Source organism: Microcaecilia unicolor, chromosome 4 (assembly GCF_901765095.1).
Source record: "Microcaecilia unicolor chromosome 4, aMicUni1.1, whole genome shotgun sequence".
NCBI classification, from domain to species: Eukaryota; Metazoa; Chordata; class Amphibia; order Gymnophiona; family Siphonopidae; genus Microcaecilia; species Microcaecilia unicolor.
This window is the reverse complement of record NC_044034.1, coordinates 86,447,581-86,472,882: the sequence shown is the minus strand read 5'-3', so window position 1 is coordinate 86,472,882 and position 25,302 is coordinate 86,447,581. Positions and strand designations below refer to the sequence as shown.

The window sequence follows — 25,302 nt, the reverse complement described above, 5'->3', positions numbered from 1 at the left end:
ATGAACTTTATAGAATAGCGCTTAGCGCCGGAAACCATGACATTTACTCGCAACCATTTACACCAGTGAAAACCTGGTGTATATCCCCACATGTAAATTAGGTACAGATCCCACTAATTCTATAACAACACATAAATTTTAGGAACAACGGATCTGCCCATGGTTCTCCCATGACCACACCCCCTTTTCAGATCAGCGCACTAGAATTTACACATGACTCTTTATAAAATGCACTTAAAAATGAGCAAGTAGATTCTAATTATTGCCAATTAGTGTCGACAATTGCTTGTTATTGCCCAATTATCGGCACTGATAGTTTCAAGTTTATTAGGGGTTTATACTCCACCCATCAAATAATATCTGAGTGGCTTACAATAAAATAGTAGAAAAGGAAGGGGGTGTAATTGACAACAAAACCGTGAGGATAGAGGAGGAAATACAATAAGTACATAAGTACATAAGTACATAAGTAGTGCCATACTGGGAAAGACCAAAGGTCCATCTAGCCCAGCATCCTGTCACCGACAGTGGCCAATCCAGGTCAAGGGCACCTGGCACGCTCCCCAAACGTAAAAACATTCCAGACAAGTTATACCTAAAAATGCGGAATTTTTCCAAGTCCATTTAATAGCGGTCTATGGACTTGTCCTTTAGGAATCTATCTAACCCCTTTTTAAACTCCGTCAAGCTAACCGCCCGTACCACGTTCTCCGGCAACGAATTCCAGAGTCTAATTACACGTTGGGTGAAGAAAAATTTTCTCCGATTCGTTTTAAATTTACCACACTGTAGCTTCAACTCATGCCCTCTAGTCCTAGTATTTTTGGATAGCGTGAACAGTCGCTTCACATCCACCCGATCCATTCCACTCATTATTTTATACACTTCTATCATATCTCCCCTCAGCCGTCTCTTCTCCAAGCTGAAAAGCCCTAGCCTTCTCAGCCTCTCTTCGTAGGAAAGTCGTCCCATCCCCACTATCATTTTCGTCGCCCTTCGCTGTACCTTTTCCAATTCTACTATATCTTTTTTGAGATACGGAGACCAGTACTGAACACAATACTCCAGGTGCGGTCGCACCATGGAGCGATACAACGGCATTATAACATCCGCACACCTGGACTCCATACCCTTCCTAATAACACCCAACATTCTATTCGCTTTCCTAGCCGCAGCAGCACACTGAGCAGAAGGTTTCAGCGTATCATCGACGACGACACCCAGATCCCTTTCTTGATCCGTAACTCCTAACGCGGAACCTTGCAAGACGTAGCTATAATTCGGGTTCCTCTTACCCACATGCATCACTTTGCACTTGTCAACATTGAACTTCATCTGCCACTTGCACGCCCATTCTCCCAGTCTCGCAAGGTCCTCCTGTAATCGTTCACATTCCTCCTGCGACTTGACGACCCTGAATAATTTTGTGTCATCGGCGAATTTAATTACCTCACTAGTTATTCCCATCTCTAGGTCATTTATAAATACATTAAAAAGCAACGGACCCAGCACAGACCCACAGAAAAGCTGGAAAAGGAAAACACATCCAAATTTGCGCACACAACTCAAAGCGCCATATATAGAATCTCAGGGACAATGTATGCAATCTAAATTAAAGAGAAGGAACTACCATACAATTACACTGACGCATAACTATTTGTGTCTCAAATGTATGATATTATACTTTTTAGCACTGAAACTCTCTTTCCATATCTTTGATCATTTTTCCAGCTCTTTCACCCTTTCCAGCATGCCTTTTCTTTACATAGTTTTGTATTATTTGCACATAGCCATATTTTCCCCTTAAGTTCTTTAGCAACTAGCCATACATCAATGAGAAAGGCAAGAACTATAAATGAAGAGACAGACTGAGGAGGGATCTTCTCAGATGACCTTGAGGTAGACAGTGTCACAAAGTATAGTGAGAAAGCTAACAATATCCTCAGTTGTATAAGAAGGGGCTAATATTATTCTTGTTGAGGTCACTATGAGACCCTCATCCTGAGTACAGTACACGGTTCTGGAGACCATAATACCTGTATGAACACTGAGAGGAAACACAGAGTTCAGAATAGAGCTACAAAAATTATTCAAGTCTTGCAACACAAACCTAAAAATTATTCCTAATACTGAAAATATACTTGTCTGCAGGGCCGTGCCTAGGGTCTCTGGCGCCCCCCTGCAGACTATCAGTTGGCGCCCCCCCCCCCCCCCCGTGAAAATGATCACCCCCCCCCCCATGAAAATGATCGCTCACCACTTGCCATACTGAAAGGAATTGTCAGCAATATTCTTAGAAACAAATTGCTATACATTGCAAAATAAGATAGCAGATGTAAATTCTCAAAGTGGACATATTCCAAACACTAAAATGAAAATAAAATGATTTTTTTCTACCTTTGTTGTCTGGTGACTTTCTTTTTCTGATCATGCTGGCCCAGTATCTGATTCTGCTGCTATCTGTCCTCTTAACTCCGTTTCCAGGGCTTCCTTTCCATTTATTTCTTTACTTTTCTCCTTTCTTCTTCATTTCTTGCTCTATATCCATTTCCAGCAATTTCTCCTCTCTCCCTGGGTCCTGCCCTCCCATCCATGTCCATTCTTGTCCCTCTCTGCCCTTCCCTCCTCCATCCATAGCCAGCAATCCTCCTCTCTCCCCTCCCCTCCATTTCCAGCAATTTGTCCTCTCCCTGGGCCCCCATATCCATCCTTGTCCCTCTCTGCCCTTCCCTCCTCCATCCATAGCCAGCAATCCTCTCTCCCCTCCCCTTCCAGCAATTTGTCCTCTCCCTGGGCCCCCATGTCCATCCTTGTCCCTCTCTGCCCTTCCCTCCTCCATCCATAGCCAGCAATCCTCTCTCCCCTCCCCTTCCAGCAATTTGTCCTCTCCCTGGGCCCTGCCCTCCCATCCATGCCTCTTTGCCCTCCCATCCATTCAGGGTCTGCCCTCCCTCTCACTCCCCATTCCATCCAGGATCTATCCCCCCTCTCTCACTGCCCCCTCTTTTCGGCTCCCAGTTCCCACCTGCGGCTGCCCCTAGTTCCAGATCCATTGATTCTCCCATCCACCCCTGCCCCAGGCTTGACCCCATTCTCCCTCCTGCTCACTTTTCAGACCCCAGTTCCAGCTCCATGCCCCTTCTCCCATCTGTCTCCCACCCAGTCCTTTCTGCCCATCCGAGTCCCCCTCACCCCATCTGTCTCCCACCCAGTCCCTTCTGCTATCCAAGTGCCCCCCACCCTCACCCCATCTGTCTCCCACCCAGTTCCTTCTGCCCATCCGAGTCCCCCTCACCCCATCTGTCTCCCACCCAGTCCCTTCTGCTATCCGAGCCCCCCCCCCTTCACGGTCACCCCATCTGTCCCCCACCCTCACCCTGCCTCGTCTTCTCCCTGCCACCCGTCTTTAAAAATAAATTGCCAATGCCGACGCGATAGCGAGCGCAGCACCTCGTGTGCAAGTAAAAGAAGCGGATCCGATCATCTCATTGGGCCTTCCTTCACTGTCCCGCCCTAGAGGAAATAGGAAGTTGCGTCAGAGGAGGGCGGGACAGTGAGGGAAGGCCCAATGAGATGATCGGATCCGCTTCTTTTACTTGCACACGAGGTGCTGCGCTCGCTCGGCAAATAAATTTAAAGGGCTGGTGCGGGAGGGGGGGGGGGGGGTGCCAGGATCATGAAGAGCGGCGGCACCCCCTTCTCTGGTGCCAAAAGATTTAAAGTCCTCGGCGGGGCGAGGGTAAGCACCGCGGCGGCGCCCTCCAAAGGTGGGCGCCCCCCTGCGGCGCTTACCTCGCTTACCGCATCGGCACGGCCCTGCTTGTCTGAGAAAGGAAGGGAAAGAGGGAATGTAATTGATAAAAGCATTCATGTATTTGATATGTTTTAATGAAGCATGAGACTCTGAAATGTACCACAGAAAAGCAAATTGAAGGACAAAAGGTCATGATATGAGGAAAGGTTTAAAAAACATGAGAAAATACTTTTTTGCCGAGAGGGTAGTAGTTGCTTCGAATAACCTACCAGTGCTGTGATAGACTTAGAATAGATATAGACAGTGCGTTGTTTCTAGCAAAAAAGGTGCCAGTACTCAAATGCTAGGTCACCCTTCAAGGGTGGGGTGATCACTGAGGGACCCACCCCACATTAGCCAGGCCTCCTGCAACCAATCACAGAACCTATGAAAAGGCAGAATTGGTGTGTAGAGCCTGAGCTCTTCCATTAAAACTTGGGGTCCATGGGTCAATTTTAGCAGACAATGGAAAAGGTGCCGGTACTCAGTACCCCCAAGTACCCCCTCAAAAAAAGCCCTTGGATACGTATTATTCACATCCCCAGCACACAAAATGAATCTATAGTAGTGAAAACTTAAAACAACATTTTCACTCTTTGCCTTCCCCAGTTAATTCAGAGTTGGGTGCAGGGAGAGCAAGGAAACTGTTCTGATGAACTGCTTTCCATATCAATGAGCTGCTGAGAAAAGGGAAAGAAAAGAAAGAACAGACTTCCCTTCCGGGAGCACTGCAAACATGTGGCAGCAGACCAGATCAGCTGTTAGAACACTTTATTTAAAAGAGGGTTTTTTTTTTTTTTTTGGGGGGGGGGGGTACATAATCTTGCTAATCTCTTAAACAAGTTTTCTAACAGTTTAAATCTGAAGTTAACAGCAGGTCAGAATGAAGTATAGTGTACATCTGCAGCATAAATTTAATGGGAGCTATGATTCATTAAGCCCATTCCACTGCAAAGGAGAGTAATGAATCCACATAAGTCATGTCCTAAATTATTCCAACTGATATGAAAAAAGTGCACAGGTGGTCTTCAAAACTATAAGGAAGCTAGAGAAGAGAGAGGAGATTTGCTTCAGTGAATCAATGATTTTAGTCTGTTCCTCACAGACATTCCATTAAGTTAACATGATTTTCTTGAATAACTGTAGTGTTACCTCAGTGTGAATACGCAGATTCTCCACACTGTGAAGCATTGTGTTAATTTAAACTAGCACAAAATAGAATAGTAGATGATTAAAAGACCTATTGCCATCCAACAGTTTTCAATCTGTATTACAAGCTTTGATATTATCTATTATTGTAATGCATTGTTATTAGGTCTTCTGAAAAATATATGGCATGACTTACAGATAGCTCAAAATGTAGTGGCAAGGACGCTTACTGGACTTCCACGTTCAAGTCATATTAACCCAATCTTGAAAGAGACTTTGGCAGGTGTAAATGCTTGTGTCCAAAGTTAGGCACAAAGGGCCAGGGTCACATATGGTGCCTACAAAATCCATGCAGAACTAAGCATATTCTATAAGATGTAGGCGCAGTGTACAGAATACACTTAGTCGATACCATAGCACCTAAATCTATGTGTGTCCATTTATGCCAATAAAAAGCAGGTGTAAATCCCTGCATGTAGATTTAGGTGCACTGACCCATATTCTGTATTTATGAGTGGAAATTTTGGAATGTCCACAAAACACACACACATAAACACACCCATTTTAAGTTACGTGTATTTATTTTGAATTGCGCACTTTAAAATTTAAGCGCAATTCTTTATAGAATACACTTAGCAATTTCTGAGCATAAATTATAATTATTGCCAATTAGTGCTCATTATTGTTTTTTTAAGTGCTGTTAAAAACACTGATTACCTTGTTATGTCAATTAAGTTATGCGTGTATCTCCATGTAGAATCTAGGCATCATATACAGAATCCGGGGAAAATGCACATTTTAAAAAGGACGCTCCATGCAGGGCACTCGTTATAGAATACTAGCTTAACACATACCATTCCGGCACCTAGCTTTGGCCACCATTTATTGAATTTAACCGATAGTGTGTCACTGGAGGGGAAGAATGAGGTGACTGGTATACTATTGGGATCATTTTCGAAAGAGGACATCCATCTTTCGACATAAATCGGAAAATTGCCGTCCTTCTCACAGAAACGTCCAAATAGGTATAATCGAAAACCCGATTTTGGACGTCTTTAACTGCACTCCGTCGCAGGGACGGCCAAATTTCAAGGGGGCATGCCGAAGGCGTAGCAAAGGCGGGACTTGGGCGTGCCTAACACTTGGACGTCCTTGACCCATAATCGAAAAAAGCAAGGATGTCCTTGACGAACACTTGGACGTTTTCACCCAGACCTGTTTTTCTTAAGAATAAGGCACCAAAAGGTGCCCAAAATGACCAGATGACCACTGGAGGGAATCGGGGATGACCTCCCCTTACTCCCCCAGTGGTCACTAACCCCCTTCCACCCTCAAAAAACATCTTTAAAAATATGTCATGCCAGCCTCTATGCCAGCCTCAGATGTCATACTAAGGTTCATGACAGCAGTATGCGGGTCCCTGGAGCAGTTTTAGTGGGTGCAATGCACTTCACACAGGCGGACCCAGCCCCCCCCCCCCCAACCTGTTACGTTTGTGGAGGAAACAGCGAGCCCTCCAAAACACACCACAAACCCACTGTACCAACATCTAGGTGCCCCCCCTTCACCCGTAAAGGCTATGGTAGTGGTGTTCAGTTGGGGGTAGTGGGATATGGGGGGCTCAGCACACAAGGTAAGGGAGTTATGTTCCTGGGAGCAATTTATGAAGTCCACTGCAGTGTCCCCTAGGGTGCCTAGTTGGTGTCCTGGCATGTCAGGGGGACCAGTGCACTACAAATGCTGGCTCCTCCCATGTCCAAATGGCTTGCATTTGGTCGTTTTTGACATGGATGTCTTTGGTTTCGAAAATCGCCGAAAATCAGAAACGTTCATGTCTAGGGACGTCGAAATCTAGGGATGGTGAAATTTAAGGATATGGACGTCCCTGGCGGTATTTTCAAAATGAAAGATGGATGTCCATCTTGTTTTGAAAATACAGGTTTCTCCGCCGCTAGATTTTGCCGTTTTGCAAGGACGTCCAAATCGCAACTTGGACGTCCCTTTGGAAAATGCCCCTCTTTGTAATTCATTTACCCCTGAATTCTATAAAAGTCACTAAAAATTGTGTGTGCACATTTGGGCATGCAATTAAATTGAACAATGAGCTAATTAGCACCAATAATTGAATGGTATCAATTATCGGTGCTAACTGGCATTAATTACAATTTACGTGAGTAAATTTGCATAGCTGGATCCCAAGTAAATTTTACGAGCGGATCCAAAAAGGGGGCACAGCCATGGGAGGGTCCTGGGCAGATCAAGTGCATTCGTGTGCTGTTATAGAATAAAGGGGATCTGCATCTAAGTTATACCAGGGTTTCGTTGGTTTAAATAGTCGCACCTAAAAGTAGTCATGGTTCCCTGTGCTAAGCGCTATTGTATAAACAGCACAAAACTTTGAGCACCATTTATAGAATAGTGCTAAGCACTATTTTTTTGGTGCCAATTTTTAGGCATCATTTATTGAATTTAGGGGGTGTTTTACTAAGGCGCGCTAGCGCTTTTAGTGCATGCTAATAATTAGAATGCATTAAATGCTAGAAACGCCCATATATTCCTATGGGTGTCTCTAGTGTTTAGTGCATAGCATGCGCTAAAAACGCTAGCGTGCCTTAGTAAAAGCCCCTTAGTCCTTAAGTTTCAACTGGTGGTGTTGCAGCAGTTATAGGTAGTAGTTACAGGGACAACAATCTCTTTATATTGATGGGAATTTATAGGGCCCCGATGGATAATTCAGTGCTCCTCCCCACTTATTAAATTATCAAATGTGCCTCCCTAAAAACTCATATTTTACAAATTAATGTTTAGGCATATGCTTTGATTGTACTTTGCGCATGTGCTGCCTTCTCTGACTATCCTGCTCTTCCCTATAAGGTAATTTTATGTATTTTTAATATGTATATTTGGGTGTACCTATCTTATCTGATTATTTTGGGGTTCCCTTCATTAACTATAATTTTACTTTTCTGTTAACTGCCTTGGCCTGCTAGTCAGATTAGTTGGTATATAAAGCATACATAATAAACAAACACTAAGGCACTCATTTTCAAAAGAGAAAAACATCTCAAAAGTGGCACAAAGCAGCAGATGGACATTTTTTGCACCAAAATGTCTAAATCACAATTTTTGAAAAGGCAGGATTTGGACATTTTTCACTGAGTTTGTAAGGAGGCGTGTTGGAGGCATGTTTTGGGTGGGACACGGATGGACTTACAATCTGGATATTTTTCTGTGATAATGGACCAGAAAGAAAGGTCCTGGGTAGAAAAGAAGAACATTTTTATCTAGACCTGTTTCAGTCATGACTAAGGCCCCAATTTACAAAGCTGCGCTTGCGGCTGCCGGTGCGTTAATGCCGACACAGCCCATTCACTTTGAAAGGGATGTGTTGGCAGTGCCACGCGGCTTTGTAAACAGGGAATACGTCAGAAAAAGGTACCCTAACTGACCAACTGCCTTCTGGAGGGATGAAGGTACGACCCCCCCCCCCACTTAATCCCCCAGTGGTCACTGACGCCCCCCACCCCCCAAAGATGTGACAGTGACAGTACATACCAGGCTCTATGACAGCTCCAGATATTATGGCCATTCCTAAGAAAGCAGCAAGCAAGTGGATAGAGTAGTCTAATGGTCAGTGCAGTGGACAATGAACAACAGGACCCAGGTTCAAGTCCCACTATAATTCTTTCATTTCAGTACAAATATATGAGTCATCCTGGAACACAGAAATATGCCCTGTGCCTAAATATATAACTGACCTGAAAGCTTGAGGGCTATTGTAGTGATGGACCTTTAGGTACAGTAGGCTTTCTCTGTTCCTGGAAGAGTCACCATAAAATATGAAGGGGTTTAGGTGGGATTTGTACCTGGGTCCCTATATGTGAAGTGCACTACAATGACCACTAGGCTTCCCCTCTGCACTGCTGGGATGTCTGTGTGGACAGTTCACTAGGAATGCTGCAAGATAGATGTTCCTATGGCTTGTTTTTCACTGGGAATTTTTTTTCTTTCCAAAAATGATACTTACAAATGGACATGTTCAGCCTGAAAACATCTACCTCAAAGCCATACTTGAACCAGAAATTTAGACATTTTTCTGGTTCAATTATGGCTTTGTGCTAGACGTTGGATTGAGGTGTTTTCAGCAAAATGTCTCAATTCGGATTTAGATGTCATACCGAAAATGCCCCCTCTAAGTATTTGGGGGCCCTGTTTACTAAGGCGCCCTAGCGTTTTTAGCGCACACTGATAGTAGAGACACCCATATATTCCTATGAGTGTCTCTAGCATTAGCGCACATTCATTTTTAGAGCATGCTAAAAACGTAGCGTGCCTACAGTATAGCTTAGTAAACAAGCTCATAATTTGTTGGGTGTGGGAGATTTTGATGTGGAAGAGAAAGCTACACTTTCAGTCGAATATACTAAAACACATGCTGTGGATGGGTTTTAATTTGGCAATATGGGACCTGGAGTTGATACCTGTAAGTTTGCCTGACCATTTCTTATTGTACTTTAGGATTCAGGATTGTTCTGTGTTGATTTCTAATAATAATAATAATAATAATAATAATAATAATAATAATAATAAATTAAGGTATTCTTTTCATGATTTGATGGTAGAGCAGTTACAGTCTTATACTATACACAGAGGATCACTAATTAGAAAATGGAAGTTATATAAAACCTAACCTTAAATAGCTGCATATGTGTGGATGTGTCAAGTGACGCTTAGATGGCAACTCTGGCTGTGATGAACTAGGGCTGATACCTGGCAGACTTGTATGGTCTGTGTCTCATACATGGCAATCTGGTTTAGGATGGGCTGGAAAGGGCTTAGACAGCAACTTCAGTGGCTGGAACATGAGGACAGTGCTGGACAGACTTTTACGGTCTGTGTCCCACAAATGAGAAGACGAATAGACTAGAGTGGGCTTCAATGGCAACTCCAGCAGCTGGAACATAAGGATAGGGCCAGATAGACTTCTGTGGTCTTTGTTAATGATGAATTGATAATGAGTGTGACTATTGGGCAGAGTGGATAGACCGTTCAGGTCTATTTGCTGTCACTTACTATGTTACTATTAATCCTCTTTGCTCCCAGGCTGATGCACAGACCTCAGCTCTGACACAGGCACGAGAATCAGATGTCACCTGACCTACTGGCGCGTGCATGTGGCGACCTCTCAGCACACAATGCCAGTGAATCAGACACAAATCTTACACATGCGCACCAGAGTGTTCCAAGTTCCAACTTCCGTTCCTTCCTTGCCTACAGTGCTGTGGCTCAAATCCAGAGAGAGACTGAAGGAGCTGACTGGAATTTTCTTTTATGTAGCATTAAAGTTTTACGGGGATGGGTGGGGATGGGTTAAATTCTTGCGGGGACAAGTGGGGATGGGTTAGGATGGGTTACATTTTTGCGGGGATGGGTAAGATTCCAGTGGGGATGGGTGGGGATGGTTAAGATTCCAGCAGGGACAGGCGGGGATGGGTAAGATTTCTGTCCCCCTGCAACTCTCTATTTCATTCTTCCTGGTTGACCACTTTTTCTACCAGAACAGGCACCGAGGTTGCTTGGATCACAGCTTTAAAAGAGCAGCAGAATCACATCAGTTTTCCGTGTGTTTGGTTTTCTCAAATAGAACACCACTAATCCCATTCAAAACCTATCTACCATGCAACAGCTCATTGCCAAGGCTGTGCTGCTTAGCTGAAGTAGCTCAGTTCATACTGCAAGGCATCCTCCTACACTTTCAATGCTCCTAAATCATTGTTGAAGGACATTCATTCCAGACACATTATCTCTCCATATCCCGGCTAATTCCAAGTGAAAGGCAATAAACAACCTGAGTGGTAGGTATAAATAACAAACTCTTTTATGAACCGAAAAGTCACATGACGTCAGTCACCATGGAGGATCTTCAACATATGCAAAATTCTTAGCTCCATTTCTCTCATTCTTTCTGAGTGTTGTCTCTTTTCCATGCTCAGCAGCTCTATTTTGCTTTATATAATTTTCTTTTTTGAAAAAAGAAAGGGGCCATTTTACTAAGCTGTAGCAAAAAGTAGCCTTACCATGCTCTCATGTGGGTCTTTCCCATTAGAGAATGACATGGGGACTGGGAACCGCAGGGATGGGGACAGGGACAGAGCTCGCAGGGACAGGGCGGGGACAGATTCCATGGGGATGGGGCAGGCATGGGGACAGAGCCCACAGGGACGGGTACAAACTTCCCCCCCCCCCCCTGTATCATTTTCTAGTTGGAAGGGTAGAGGGTGGTGGTGGTGAGGAGGATTATTATAGCTGCTCATTGTTCCTTTATATACTTTAATAAAAAGATTTAAATATAAAATCATAAGTGTTCAAGGCTTCTGCAGATGAGGACAGAGCCCACGGGGATGGGGACAGAACCTGCGGGGACGGGGCAGGGATGGAGACAGGGCCTGCGGGGATGGGGGAGGGACGGAGACAGAACCCACGAGGACAGGGAGGGGGGTGGGGACAAAATTTGTCCCCGTGTCATTCTCTATTTCCCATGCATTAAACCCATATTTACCTAAGCCAGAAAATGACACATTATGTCTTTTTGTTTTTTGTATTAATGGCCATGTGCTAATTTTACTTAAATATCTAAAATGAGGGGAGCAAACGTCAAATACCCAATCACAAAAAATACTTTGCTGAAACTTCGGGTTGGAACAGTTCAGGTCTTAATGAGCAATAAAGAGCACTAATGGGCAATAAATAGAATTTACGCACACAATTTGCCAAGCGTATTCTATAATGCAGAGTGCCTAAATTCTAATGTACACAGCCCAAAAGGGGTGTGGTTATGTGCATGGAAGTACATAAGTACATAAGTAGTGCCATACTGGGAAAGACCAAAGGTCCATCTAGCCCAGCATCCTGTCACCGACAGTGGCCAATCCAGGTCAAGGGCACCTGGCACGCTCCCCAAACGTAAAAACATTCCAGACAAGTTATACCTAAAAATGCGGAATTTTTCCAAGTCCATTTAATAGCGGTCTATGGACTTGTCCTTTAGGAATCTATCTAACCCCTTTTTAAACTCCGTCAAGCTAACCGCCCGTACCACGTTCTCCGGTAATGAATTCCAGAGTCTAATTACACGTTGGGTGAAGAAAAATTTTCTCCGATTCGTTTTAAATTTACCACACTGTAGCTTCAACTCATGCCCTCTAGTCCTAGTATTTTTGGATAGCGTGAACAGTCGCTTCACATCCACCCGATCCATTCCACTCATTATTTTATACACTTCTATCATATCTCCCCTCAGCCGTCTCTTCTCCAAGCTGAAAAGCCCTAGCCTTCTCAGCCTCTCTTCATAGGAAAGTCGTCCCATCCCCACTATCATTTTCGTCGCCCTTCGCTGTACCTTTTCCAATTCTACTATATCTTTTTTGAGATACGGAGATACGGGTGTTTCGTGGGCATTCCTTTTTAAAAAAAATATTTTATTTATAATTGTCATCCAAATTTAACAACTCACAAGAGAAGATTACAATATGAGAAAATTTACAATATCTCTAATATCTATTACAATTGAAATGTGAACCTAAATCTGTATGCCGGCATTTACGTCATGTTTCTCTTGGTGTAAATGGGTGCGTATAGCTTTATGAGCTGTGATATCAACTAAGTGTATTCTATATACCGCACCTAAATATAGGCGCCACTTACAGAATACACTTAGGCGGAAATTTATTCCGCACGGAGTTTTCAGGTGCCATATATAGAATCTGCCCCTCTCAGCGGCATAATCAAAAGAGAAGGACACCCATCTTCTGACACAAATCGGGAGATGGGCGTCCTTCTCTCAGGGTCGCCCAAATCGGCATAATCAAAAGCCGATTTTGGGCATCCTCAACTGCTTTCCATCGCGGGGACGACCAAAGTTCATGGGGGCATGTCGGCAGTGTACCGAAGGCGGGACGGGGGCATGGTTAAGACATGGGCGTCCTTGGCCGATAATGGAAAAAAGAAGGGCGTCCCTGATGAGCATTTGGCTGACTTTACTTGGTCCAATTTTTTTCACGACCAAGCCTCGGAAAGGTGCCCGAACTGACCAGATGACCACCGGAGGGAATGGGGGATGACCTCCCCTTCCTCCCCCAGTGGTCACCAACCCCCTCCCACCCAAAAACAAAATTAAAAAACATTTTTCCAGCCTCTATGCCAGCCTCCAATGTCATACCCAGCTCCATCACAGCAGTATGCAGGTCCCTGGATCAGTTTTTAGTGGGTGCAGTGCACTTCAGGCAGGCGGACCCAGGCCCATCCCCCCCTACCTGTTACACTTGTGGTGGTAAATGTGAGCCCTCCAAAACCCACCCAAAACCCACTGTACCCACTTGTAGGTGCTCACCTTCACACCTTAGGGCTATGGTAGTGGTGTACAGTTGTGGGGAGTGGGTTTGGGGGGGGGGTGGGGGGCTCAGCACCAAAAGTAAGGGAGCTATGCACCTGGGAGCAATTTGTGAAGTCCACTACAGTGCCCCCTAGGGTGCCTGGTTGGTGTCCTGGCATGTAAGGGGGACCAGTGCATTACGAATGCTGGCTCCTCCCACGACCAAAGGGCTTGCATTTGGTCGTTTTTGAGATGGGCATCCTCGGTTTCCATTATCGGCGAAAACCGAGGTCGTCCATCTCTAAGGTCGACCATCTCAACATTTAGGTCGACCATCTCTTAGGTTGACCTAAATGTTGAGATTTGGGCGTCACCGACCGTATTATTGAAATGAAAGATGGACGCCCATCTTGTTTTGAAAATACGGGATGCCCTGCTCCTTCACGGGGACGTCCTCAGAGATGGGCGTCCCCATTCGAAAATGCCCCTCTCTGTGTCCTGGGAGCTTTGAGGCCTTTTTAGATTAAAATTAAATTATTTTTTGCCCCTCCCCCCCCCCACGAACGGTTCCATCCCCAGGTTTTAGCAAACTATTTCATGTGCTAATTTTGCCATCAGTGTGGGACCATTAAATGAGCACTTACCACCACCTATTTTGTAAGCAGTAAGGGCTCATGTGCTAATCCTGTGCTAATCAGTATGGGGCCCTTTTACAAAGGCATGCCAAAAAGTGGCCTGTGGTAGTGTGGGTGCCTGTACTGGACATGTGCTGGGCCATTTCTCTGGTGCATCTGTAAAAAAAAAAGGGGTTTTGGGGGGGAGGAGCTGGAAAATGAATGTGTGGCAAAATGAAAACCAGTGCATGTCTATTTACGGCCCGAGTGCTTAACGCCACCCACTGACTTAGCGGTAAGGGCTCACGTGTTACCTGTGCAGTAATCGTACAGTGCGCGCTAACTGCAGATTACTGCCAGGAACGTCCCCGTGGTAGAAAACTATTTTCTGCTGTGTTTTCGGCAGCACCAAACTTGGAATTACTGCCAGGTGCACGCTCTAGCCGGGCGGTAATGCCGATTTGACATGCGCTGCATGTGCGTAGGACCTTACACGTCTTTGTAAAAGGGCCCCTTAGTGTACGGTAATGTAAATGTGCTGACTGCTGCAAACGGCCACTCTCTGCCCCCAGAAATGCCTTTTCTGTGCTACAAATAGAGTGTGGTTTACAAGCTTAGACTCAAAAATAAGTGCAGGACACCTGAGCAAGTCCTACGGTAAGCCATTTTCAGCTGTAGTAAGCACACAGTAGCACATACCAGCTTAGTAAAAGGGTCCCAAAAGTTTCTTTATTATGCAAACAAAATCAACGTATTTACATACTACTCTCTGAAGCATTTCTTAGGTTCCTAATGGCATAGGAATGCCTATGCACAGGTCATTGTCTCAAAACAGCTTTACAGTTATAGTCCAGGCAGTGCTGCTTTCTCAATTAGACTATTTCTGATCTGAAGAAGAAGGGCTACCTTCGAAAGCTAATCAAAAAATGTATTGTAAGTCCAATAAAAAAGATATCATCTTATTTTCTTTTCTGTTTTCTTTTTTTTTGTACAGATTACCTTTAAAAGTGGACTAACACAGCTACCACATCTCTCTACCCAACTAGACTATTGTAATTCTCTTTATAGTGGTGTTCAGTTGAGCTGCAGAAACGTATACAGTTTCTGCAGAACACAACAGCAAGATTGATTTTGGGGTTGAATACATTTGATAGAATTTCTCCAGTCTTGAGGGATTTACATTGGTTGACAGTTCAAAAATGTATTCAGTTCAAAATCATTAGCCTGATGCATAAAGTCTTGTAAGGAGCAAATTCTGAGGGAGTTGGGGAATTATTGACAATGAGGGCCACAATTGAACGGGGCCGGCCATCTATAAGGGCGGCCATCTCTAACGCCGGCCCCGTCAAGCGGCGTACTCGACTGTATTATCTAAACAAGATGGCCGGCCATCTTTCGTTTCGATAATACGGTTGGGGCCGGCCAAATCTCAACATTTGGCCTGCCCTTAGACATCGCTGGCATTAGAGATGGCCGCCATTGGTTTTCGCCGATAATGGAAACTAATGGTGGCCATCTCAAACCCGACCAAATCCAAGGCCTTTGGTCGTGGGAGGACACCAACCTGGCACCCTAGGGGGCACTGCAGTGGACTTCACAAATTGCTCCCAGGTGCATAGCTCCCTTACCTTGTGTGCTGAGCCCCCCAAATCCCCCTCAAAACCCACTACCCACAACTGTACACCACTACCATAGCCCTAAGGGATAAAGGGGGGCACCTATATGTGGGTACAGTGGGTTTTAGGGGGGGGTTTGGAGGGCTCCCATTTACCACCACAAGTGTAACAGGTGGGGGGGATGGGCCTGGGTCCGCCTGCCTGAAGTGCACTGCACCCACTAAAACTGCTCCAGGGACCTGCATACTGCTGTGATGGAGCTGGGTATGACATTTGAGGCTGGCAAAAAAATATTTTTAAAGGTTTTTTTGAGGGTGGGAGGGGGTTGGTGACCACTGGGGGAGTAAGGGGAGGTCATCCCCCATTCCCTCCGGTGGTCATCTGGTCAGTTGGGGCACCTTTTTGAGGCTTGGACGTGAACAAAAAGGGATCAAGCAAAGTCGGCCAAATGCTCGTCAGGGCCGCTTTCTTTTTTCCATTATTGGCCGAAGCCGGCCATCTGTTAACCACGCCCCCGTCCTGCCTTCGGTACACTGCCGCCCCCTTGAACTTTCGCTGGCTCTGCGACGGAAAGCAGCTTTAGGAAAAGGCCGGCCTTCTCCTGATTTGTGTCGGAAGATGGCCGGCCTTCTCGTTCGAAAATAAGCAGGAATATCATCTCAAGGTCATAACATAGTAACATAGTAGATGACGGCAGAAAAAGAAGCTTTGCTTTTCAAGACTTCTATGTTTGGGTTTTCCTTTGTTTATAAATGTACGTTATAAATCCATCTACGATAGCTTTTTTTCAATTCAAGGAGCTAGATTATGGAATTCATTACCTAGGAATATTAGACAGGTGTTAGCTTTTTCTTTCTCTTTTTCAGAAACGTTTTAAAACTTTTCTTTTTTGATTCTTAATAATTATGGGATGTTTAGTCTTAAATATTTTTAAGAGAATTATAACTGATTTAACAATTTGTTAAGAGAATTTGTAGCTTCCTCTTTAAGAGAAGAGTTTATTTTGAAGTTGTAAACTGCCGAGAAGTCCGTACTGAATAAATTGAGCGGTATATAAAACATAAATAGCATAGCATATAGTTCCTCATTATGTAAACTTGTACGCATGTATACACTCACTTACTTTCATAAAAGCCATTTTCCAGATGTAAAACATGGTTTATGTGAGGAAACTGCTTTATAAAATCACCACCACAATGAACATTTCCAAACTAGATTTAAAGTTACAAGGAAGGACGGCTGTGTGGAGAAGGTTGATGTGAATATAGCTACACTCAGATTTTAAAGACATAAAAACAAATGTTTTGAAAATTTACAGTTTCAGGGCATAACTGCGCACCTATATTTAAGCACATGAGGGCACCTATGTGCTATCTACTCTAAAAAGGAAAGTAATAATCTACTGGTATAACAGGTTAAATATGCACCTATAATTTAGGCATGGACACTTACACCAGCCACAGAGATGGTGACAGTGCTTGTGCTACAAAACAACAAAAGCACAAGGAGCCTTCAAGAATGAGGTAATCAACTTAGTATTTTATTGAATCAGACCCAATGCTACAGCAGAGTGTTTCACAGTGCAGGAGAGTTTTGTTGGCACTTTGTATCTTTGTACCTGCGCTGCTTGTCAGCAACATTTCTGTGTATCCATATTTAACAATCCACATTGATTGTTTGAGCATCTTGGAACTTGTGACCTTTGCAAGAACCCCTGATGCAGGAGGTTTTGACAAAACATGGACCGTGTCGGATCTGATTAAAAAAAAATATTGAGTTGACGACCCCATTCTTGAAGGATCCTTGTGCTTTTGTTGGTTTGTTGCTCCTTCAGGTGTGTTTTGGATTCCCTCTCTCACGTCATTCGTAACTGCTTATGCTGAAATGCCTGAGAGATGCGCAAAATTTATAGTATTCAACTACTACTACTTATCATTTCTAATAGCTGTACTAGAAGTATACAGTGCTGCACACATCATGTGCCTGTACTTTTTCTTCCACTCCTAAGATAGCTCTTGCCTACCCTAACAGCCACCTTTAGAACAGTGGTGGTCCGGGGTGGGGGGGAGGTCTTCAAAAAGGAGTGATGCCTAGTCACTCCTGCCCAATCCAGTGCTGGCTGCAAATGGCTTCACTACCGCTAAGGGTTATATTTCCATATAAGGAAACATGAACTCCGAACAGTAGTCATGTGAAACTATTGCTAGGAGCACCATTTTGCAACCGGTGCTTGAGTGGGCAGGAGTGGCTGGGCATTGCTCCTACCTGAAGACTCCCCCCCCCCCCCCCCAGACCACCACTGTTTAAAAGTAGACCTTAGACGGGAGCAAGGGCTACCTTATGAGTGGGGTGGGGGGCTTGGACTTTATAGATGGGTGGGAAGCTTCAGCTACAGCCAGAATCCAGAGGGATCCTGATGTGCTGGCCCAGGAGCATCGTGCCACTGGAATAATGCCGCTTGTGACGTGGCTCACAAGCAATTCCTTGAAAATGGAATTCAGCAATCTGCAGCACTGAGATCCTGCAGGCTGCTGAATCCTTTGGGAAATCAAGATGTGGTAAAAGGCGATCTTTTACCATACCTTGATGAATTCACTTCTAAATTCTAAATTAAATTAAAAATTGCTTTGAATTCACTGATTGCTCCTGAAAACCCCCATTTTATCACCATAAGATCATTGCAGCTCAGATCATAATTTTCAATTAAAAAATAAACTTGAAGCACAACACTCTAGATGAAATTAGTCTGATGTACTTTTACACTTCTATGTTAATGACTGTTTATAAATCCAAACTATAAATCCCGGAGAAACAGAAGGAATCAAAATATTAGCAAATCCATAACTGCAAATTAAAGAAAGACTATTATGTTGACCATATTCCCAACCAAAAACTTAGAAAAAAGGGTCAACAATCAAGTTATACTATAGGTGATATTTACAGGACTATGGAGCGTAGTTATCAACATGGGCTACTATGTTATCACATGTAGTTATACAGTATTAGCATTATTTCAGTGTCACCCCACTGTCTCTTCACAAACTTGTGGAGAAAGTTATAAAAAATGGGGGTTATTTTACTGTTAACCCCAGTTATTAGTAACTAGGTCTCATTGCTTAAAATAGGACCTGTGCTAAAATAACACCAGTTAGTGGTAAAATAACACATCTTAATGGTAGCCCCCTAGTGAATCAAATGCATGCTACCAAATTCACATCCCCAAATTCACAGATGCACTGGAATTAGTCCAATAAAACATATGACTTGTTTGACTCTTATTTTCATATATAATTGTGTAGAACCAAAACAATGTCCACCACAGCAACCAAGAAAGTTTGATTAACAGGAGACAGCAGGAGCATGCTTGGCCCATTATCTGGCCTGAAGCCATTAGGTGGAGCTTGTCACCATATCAATTACGTTGTTTTGGGTGTACCAAGATGGCAGCAGCTTCATTAGAGAGCATGGAAACCTCCTTGGGTGGAGTGGCTTTAGCCTTGTGACATCATGCTGACTCCTGTTAATCAAACCTCCTTCACAGCAACCACAATACTTTGCTCACAATTTCACCCAGTAACACAAAGCTGTTTTCACATCTTAAGCTTTAGCACCAGCTCTCCTAAACTGTTGCTATCATCTTGATAACCAAGGCCTTACCATCATCCTCATCAGGCACAATAGTAATCCTTGTGGACGGAAATGCTGGCCCAATTCTTCCACCCATGGGCATGCTCAGTGTGACATTAAACATCTCAGGCTCTTCATACAGGGAGTCATCAATAATTACCACACGGCACATTTTCTCCTCTTCACCTCTGTCAAAACGGAGCATACTATTGTGGTCCTCAGGTCTGGAGATAAAGTCAGAATAGGATAATACAGAAGTTGGGATAGTCCCTACAGCGGTTCCTGGGAAAAGAAGGAAATAAAAAAGGATTATGCTGTAGCATATCATCAGCCATATTTTCTGCTTCAATATTTCCTACATTGTTCATTCGGCATATTTTATGAAGTCTGTTATTGTCTCTAGTATCTTGCTTTCTGTGTTTTGTTCTCTAGATTCAGATATTGAAGGGCACTACTTTGATCTCAGCTTTAAGGTCCAGATTTTAAAACTGGTGAAAAGTGGGTTGAAAAATACAAAAAAAAAATATTCTTGTATAAAACTTTACAATGATACATACTTTCTCCCAAAATATTTAGGGGTCAATATTCAAAAGAGTTTTATCAGGCAAGAGAAGCTCCTGCCTGGTTAAACCCCACTGAGCTGGCCATCCGGCAATATTCATTGGCACTTAAATGGGTAATGTCTCTGAATATTGCTTCTGATCACCCAGACATTGTCTGTTTAGTGCTGGGGTTGTTCAAGGGAGGAGCTTAGGCAGAGTCATCATCACTTAGGGGCTCTTTTACTAAGTTCGATTACTGCGTGGCCCTTGCGGTAATTTAATTTTTGACGCTCGTCTGCTTCATGTGCCAGAAATTTTTATTTTCTGGCACACAGGCAGTAATCAGGAGGTAATCGGCATTTTACGCATATAGACCATTACCGCCTGGTTACCGCACGAGACCTTACCACTAGGTCAATGGCTGGCGGTAAGGTTTCAGACCCAAAATGGACGAGCAACAAGTTTCATTTTGCCACACATCTATTTTTGGCAAAATTTTAAAAAGGCATTTTTTTATAAGTGCGCTGAAAAATGATTCTGCGTGCGCCCAAAATACGCATCTACACTACCACAGGCCATTTTTCAGCACGCCTTTGTAAAGGGCCCCTAAACTAGTTAAGTGCCCCTTTCACTAAGTGGCGGCAAGCCCAACGCAGGCTTACCGCATGCTATTCCGTAACTACCGCTGGGCTACTGCAGGAGCCTGGCAGTAGTTCCCACCCTCAGCGCATGCCGTTTCCGGCACTAAAAAATATTTTTTATTTTTGTAGCAACGGTGCTTACTCAGTGGTAATCAGGGAGTGCTGCATGCTGCCCGGTTAGCACGGATTAACGCAGGAGCCCTCACCGCCACCTCAATGGCTGACTGTAACTGCTCCTCCTTGAAATGGCTGCGCAGTGAGTGCATAAATACATAAGTACTTATGTATTGCCATACTGGGACAGATCGATGGTTGATCAAGCCCAGCACACTGTTCCCAACAATGGCCAATCCAGGTCACAAGTACCTGGCAAGATCCCAAAACAGTACATTTTATGCTGCTTATTCTAGAAATAAGCAGTGGATTTTACCCATGTCCATTTTAATAATGGTCTATGGACATTTCCTTTTGGAAGCCATCCAAACCTTTTTTAAACCCTGGTGAACTGACTGCTTTTACTACATTTTTTGGCAATGAATTCCAGAGTTTAATTACAAGTTGAGTGATGAAATATTTTCTCCGATTCGTTTTAAGTGGTTCACTTACCACACGGCCATTTCTTAAAAAAAAAAGAAGATAGCCTTTTACCCGCTGCTGTAAAATATGCCTCAGCGCACATCAAAAACACACGCTGATGCTAGCGCAGTCCTCCTTTTGTCACAGTTTAGTAAAAGGGGCCCTAAGTAAGCAGATACAGTTAGGACAGCATAAAAGTTGTCCTAACTTTATCCACCAAGCTAACCATGCATCAGTCTGAATATCTGCCGATATACAGTTAGCTTCCTTACTAACCCAAAACCCATAGTTTTTTTCTAGTGTCATTACATTTATGGATATTGATAATAACTACAAGTCATGAGCCAGTGACCCTCAAGTACCGTAACCTCCGCTCTCAAGACAAATCCCTCCTTTCAGTACCCTTCTCCACCACTGCCAACTCCAGGCTCCGCCCTTTCTGCCTCGCCTCACCCCATGCTTGGAATAAACTCCCTGAGCCCATTCGCCAGGCCCCCTCCCTGCCCATCTTCAAATCCTTGCTCAAAGCCCACCTCTTCAATGTCGCCTTCAGCACCTAACCACTACACCTCTACTCAGGAAATCTAGAGTGCCCCAACTTGACATTTCGATTGGCACAACAGGGACTGGCCCAGAGCATTTCTGCCCTGCCTCTGAGCTTGTTTCTTGCTGTGCCAAATAAGAAACATTTCCAAGAAGAAGATCCAAGGCCAGTCCTGGTTTATGACAAGCCTATTGTATCATACGAAAGATCAAACTTCCGCATATTACTGAAGACCCATCTCTTTAATAAAGCATACCACAAAGATCAACCAATGTGAATATGCACAACTCGCCCATCTGTGTTTAGAACTGTTTCACTATATCTGCTTGTATATTATAACTTTGTTTAATTATCATCATGCTGACCAAGACTTTGTAATACTAAATGTTTATTTACAATATTCTTCCACTACTCATGATGTATTGTAAGCCACTTTGAGCCTGCAAAGAGGTGGGATACAAATGCAACAAATAAATAAATAATGCATTAGAGACCTGCAACAGAGATTTCAGTAGGAAGAATTGGTGACTCTAGTCCCACACTGCTTTGAGGTGTAAATTCAGAATCAGGATTGGTCAAAAAAATCTCCCTCCTGAACTGGATAACTTTGATATCTCTACATTAGAGAGGTTCTTTATGAAGTGCTTCCAGTGGTTCCTGACACACTCATAGGAGGTTCTTACAGAAGAGGCTTGGGTGGGCTACATTTGCTTCTTCCTCAATGGAAAAGACATATACCGGGTTACTCCGCTGTTGGATGAGAACGGTCCACCTCTGTGCAATCTGAAAGACTTTGGAACTGCCCTGTGACTTTAAGCTGTGTTTCAAAGCCATTTCCTTCCAAGACTCCAATTCCTGGTATTCCAATCCAAGCCACTCCTTCCTTTGCTTTACTGTTTTCTGCTACAGCCACCTTTGATTCAGTACAATGGGACTGGGAGTGAAGGGGATTACTCCTACCCTGACACTATACCACCAGTATCCCCACTGAGTGCCAGGAGGGATTGGCTGCCTCTTTGGTGGGGAGAAGGAGGAGGTGAAACATTACCTAATGCTGTTGCTAGGGAGGGGACAGGGGTGGGTTGGGAGATGCTCTTTGGAGATGTAGGTTGGAATTTGGAGGGTCCAGTGTAATCAGGGGTTTGGGGTAGTTTGCTACAAGCCAGGGTTTTTTTTTTTGTTTGTTTGCAGCAGCAGCCACAGCAACATCTTAATTAATAAAATTGCCTTGGAACAAAAATTTATAAAAACAAAATGATACAAAATGGGAAAAAACTGCAACCAGCACTGAAAAGTAAATTAAACATGTTTTTTTGCATGCACACTCCTAGAAAGTGTGAGTAAATTATATTACCAAACATGGATCATTAAAGGAAAAAAACACCACTGTTTTAAAGTGGGATGCAATTATTTTCTTTCTGTCTCACCTTGCTGAGTGTAACAGATAACCATCAGTTCCTGGCTCACATCTCCACTTCTTTGAACTGGAATAAACAGCTCACCAATATCTTCTTCAATGGTGTAGGTAGACTGAGGAATAAAAACTGTTGACTCTAACAAGATAAAGATAACAGTCAAAGAGTAATTGGTACTGTACTTTCTCAGGCTAAATATTTACCACAATTTTGTCTTTAGTACAGATATCATCAGTTTTGATTCTTTTCTTCCAGTACCTAAAGTGTGTATAGTATTATATCTCTTTGACAAAAGCCTTACTGAAATGTATAATTCTGAGGTGTCCTAAAAGCTTTATATTTGCATCTATGACTGCATATATGGGTAGAATTTTCAATATCAGCTCATAAAGTTTAAGCATGGATGGACAGGCTTAGGGGACATTTTTTTGCCATGCCTCATCTCTTCGCAATGCCTTACCTCCTTGCATGTAAGTGGCCATTCCGCCTCTGCTCCTCCTATGCTCGACCATATGAAGGCCCCCTTGCATTTACACGCTACAACACGAGTGTCCTTACAGAATAGCTTTTTGCCAACTGCTGCCACTTATCCGTGAAAGTACTAGTACACTGAACATTTAAACACACAAGCGGAACATAAATGTCCGCACTCAGTTTGACCGACCCATTGTCGGATAAGTGAAAAGTCAGATAATATGAAAAACAATGCGTAAACAAAGGCATACAGTTCCAAATTTTAAAAAATTGTTCTAAAACAATGATTTTTAATAGATATAAATGTGATGTCAGATGATTGGATTAGCAAAGGTCGGATAATCGAGACTGTACTGTATTTAAAAATTGAACCATAATGCAAAAAATTACAGACTGAACCTGGACTGATGGAAGATGGGTTAACCACATACATCAGGTATGGATCCAGGTAACCGTATTTTCGAAAAAGATGTCTGGCCATCTTTTTTTTCGATAATACGGTTTAGGCTGGCCAAATGCCAGAGTTCGCCGGGTTTGAGATGGCCGGTTTTGTTTTTTAGCGATAATGGAAAAAAATGCCAGCCATCTCAAACCCGGCAAAATCCAAGGCATTTGGTCGTGGGAGGAGCCAGCATTTGTAGTGCACTGGTCCTCCTGACATGCCAGGACACCAACCGGGCACCCTAGGGGGCACTTCTAAAAATTAAAAATATATACAAATAGCTCCCAGGTCCATAGCTCCCTTACCTTGGGTGTTGAGCCCCCCCAAATCCCCCCAAAACCTACGCTCCACAACTCTACACCATTACCATAGCACTTATGGCTGAAGGGGGGCACCTACATGTGGGTACAATGGGTTTTGGGGGGGTCTGTAGGGCTCAACACTTAGTACCACAAGTGTAACAGGTAGGGGGGGGGGGGTGGACCTGGGTATGCCTGCCTGAAGTGCACTGCACCCATTAAAAACTGCTCCAGGGAGCTGGGTATGACATTTGAGGCTGGCATACAGGCTGACAAAAAAGTGTTTTATTTTTATTTTTTTTAGTGTGGGAGGAGGTTGGTGACCACTGGGGGGTATGGGAAGGTCATCCCCCATTCCCTCTGGTAGTCATCTGGTCAATTGTGGCACCTTTTTGAGGCTTGGTCGTGAAAATTAAAGGACCAAGTAAACCCGGCAAAATACTGCTTAACACCCCCGTGAACTTTGGTCGTCCCCACGACGGAAAGCAGTTGAGGACGCCAAAAATCGGCTTTCGATTATGCCGATTTGGGCGACCCTGAGAGAAGGACGCCCATCTCCCGATTTGTGTCAGAAGATGGGCGTCCATCTCTTTCGATTAAGCCGCTGATTGCCTAGATACATAGTGTAGACATATTCTAATTGTATGTATACTGTGATGTTTTAGGACCTATGCCCTGATGCAGGTCTCCGAAACATGGACCATGTTGGATTGAAAGAACAAAATATTGTATGAAGAATAATTTTTGTATGAAAAATATACTGAATCCCCATTATTTTGCTCTTTATGGAGGATACTGAGAATTCACCTCCACATTTTATTTTTGCGGAGTGTTGGGCTTTTGGATTTATCATGATTTTGGCCCCCCACCTTTTAAAAATATTTTTGATTGCTTTAAGTATTCATTTTATTCATGCATATTCATTAACAGATTGCATTATTCATTTTGGATAGCCTGAAAAACCAGGCCAGTATGTGGCCCTCAAGGACTGAGATTAACCACCAATGGGAATGGAGGAGTAGCCTAGTGGTTAGAGCACTGGTCTTGAAATTCAGAGGTGGCCAGTTCAAATCCCACTGCTGCTCCTTGTGATCTTGGGCAAGTCACTTAACCCTCCATTGTCTCAGGTAAAAACTTAGATTGTGAACCCTCCTGGGACAGAGAAATATCCAGAGTACCTGAATGTAACTCACCTTGAG

At 43.7% G+C, this 25,302-nt stretch overlaps 1 protein-coding gene across 1 annotated transcript in view; it reads right to left on the bottom strand.

Annotated features, from left to right (window-relative positions):
• Positions 1-25,302, bottom strand: part of FREM2 (FRAS1 related extracellular matrix 2) — a 288,273-nt gene that overhangs the window by 118,935 nt on the left and 144,036 nt on the right. The window contains 2 exon segments of the mRNA XM_030200407.1: positions 19,201-19,452; positions 22,901-23,026. Coding sequence (XP_030056267.1) covers positions 19,201-19,452; positions 22,901-23,026 — 378 coding nt within the window.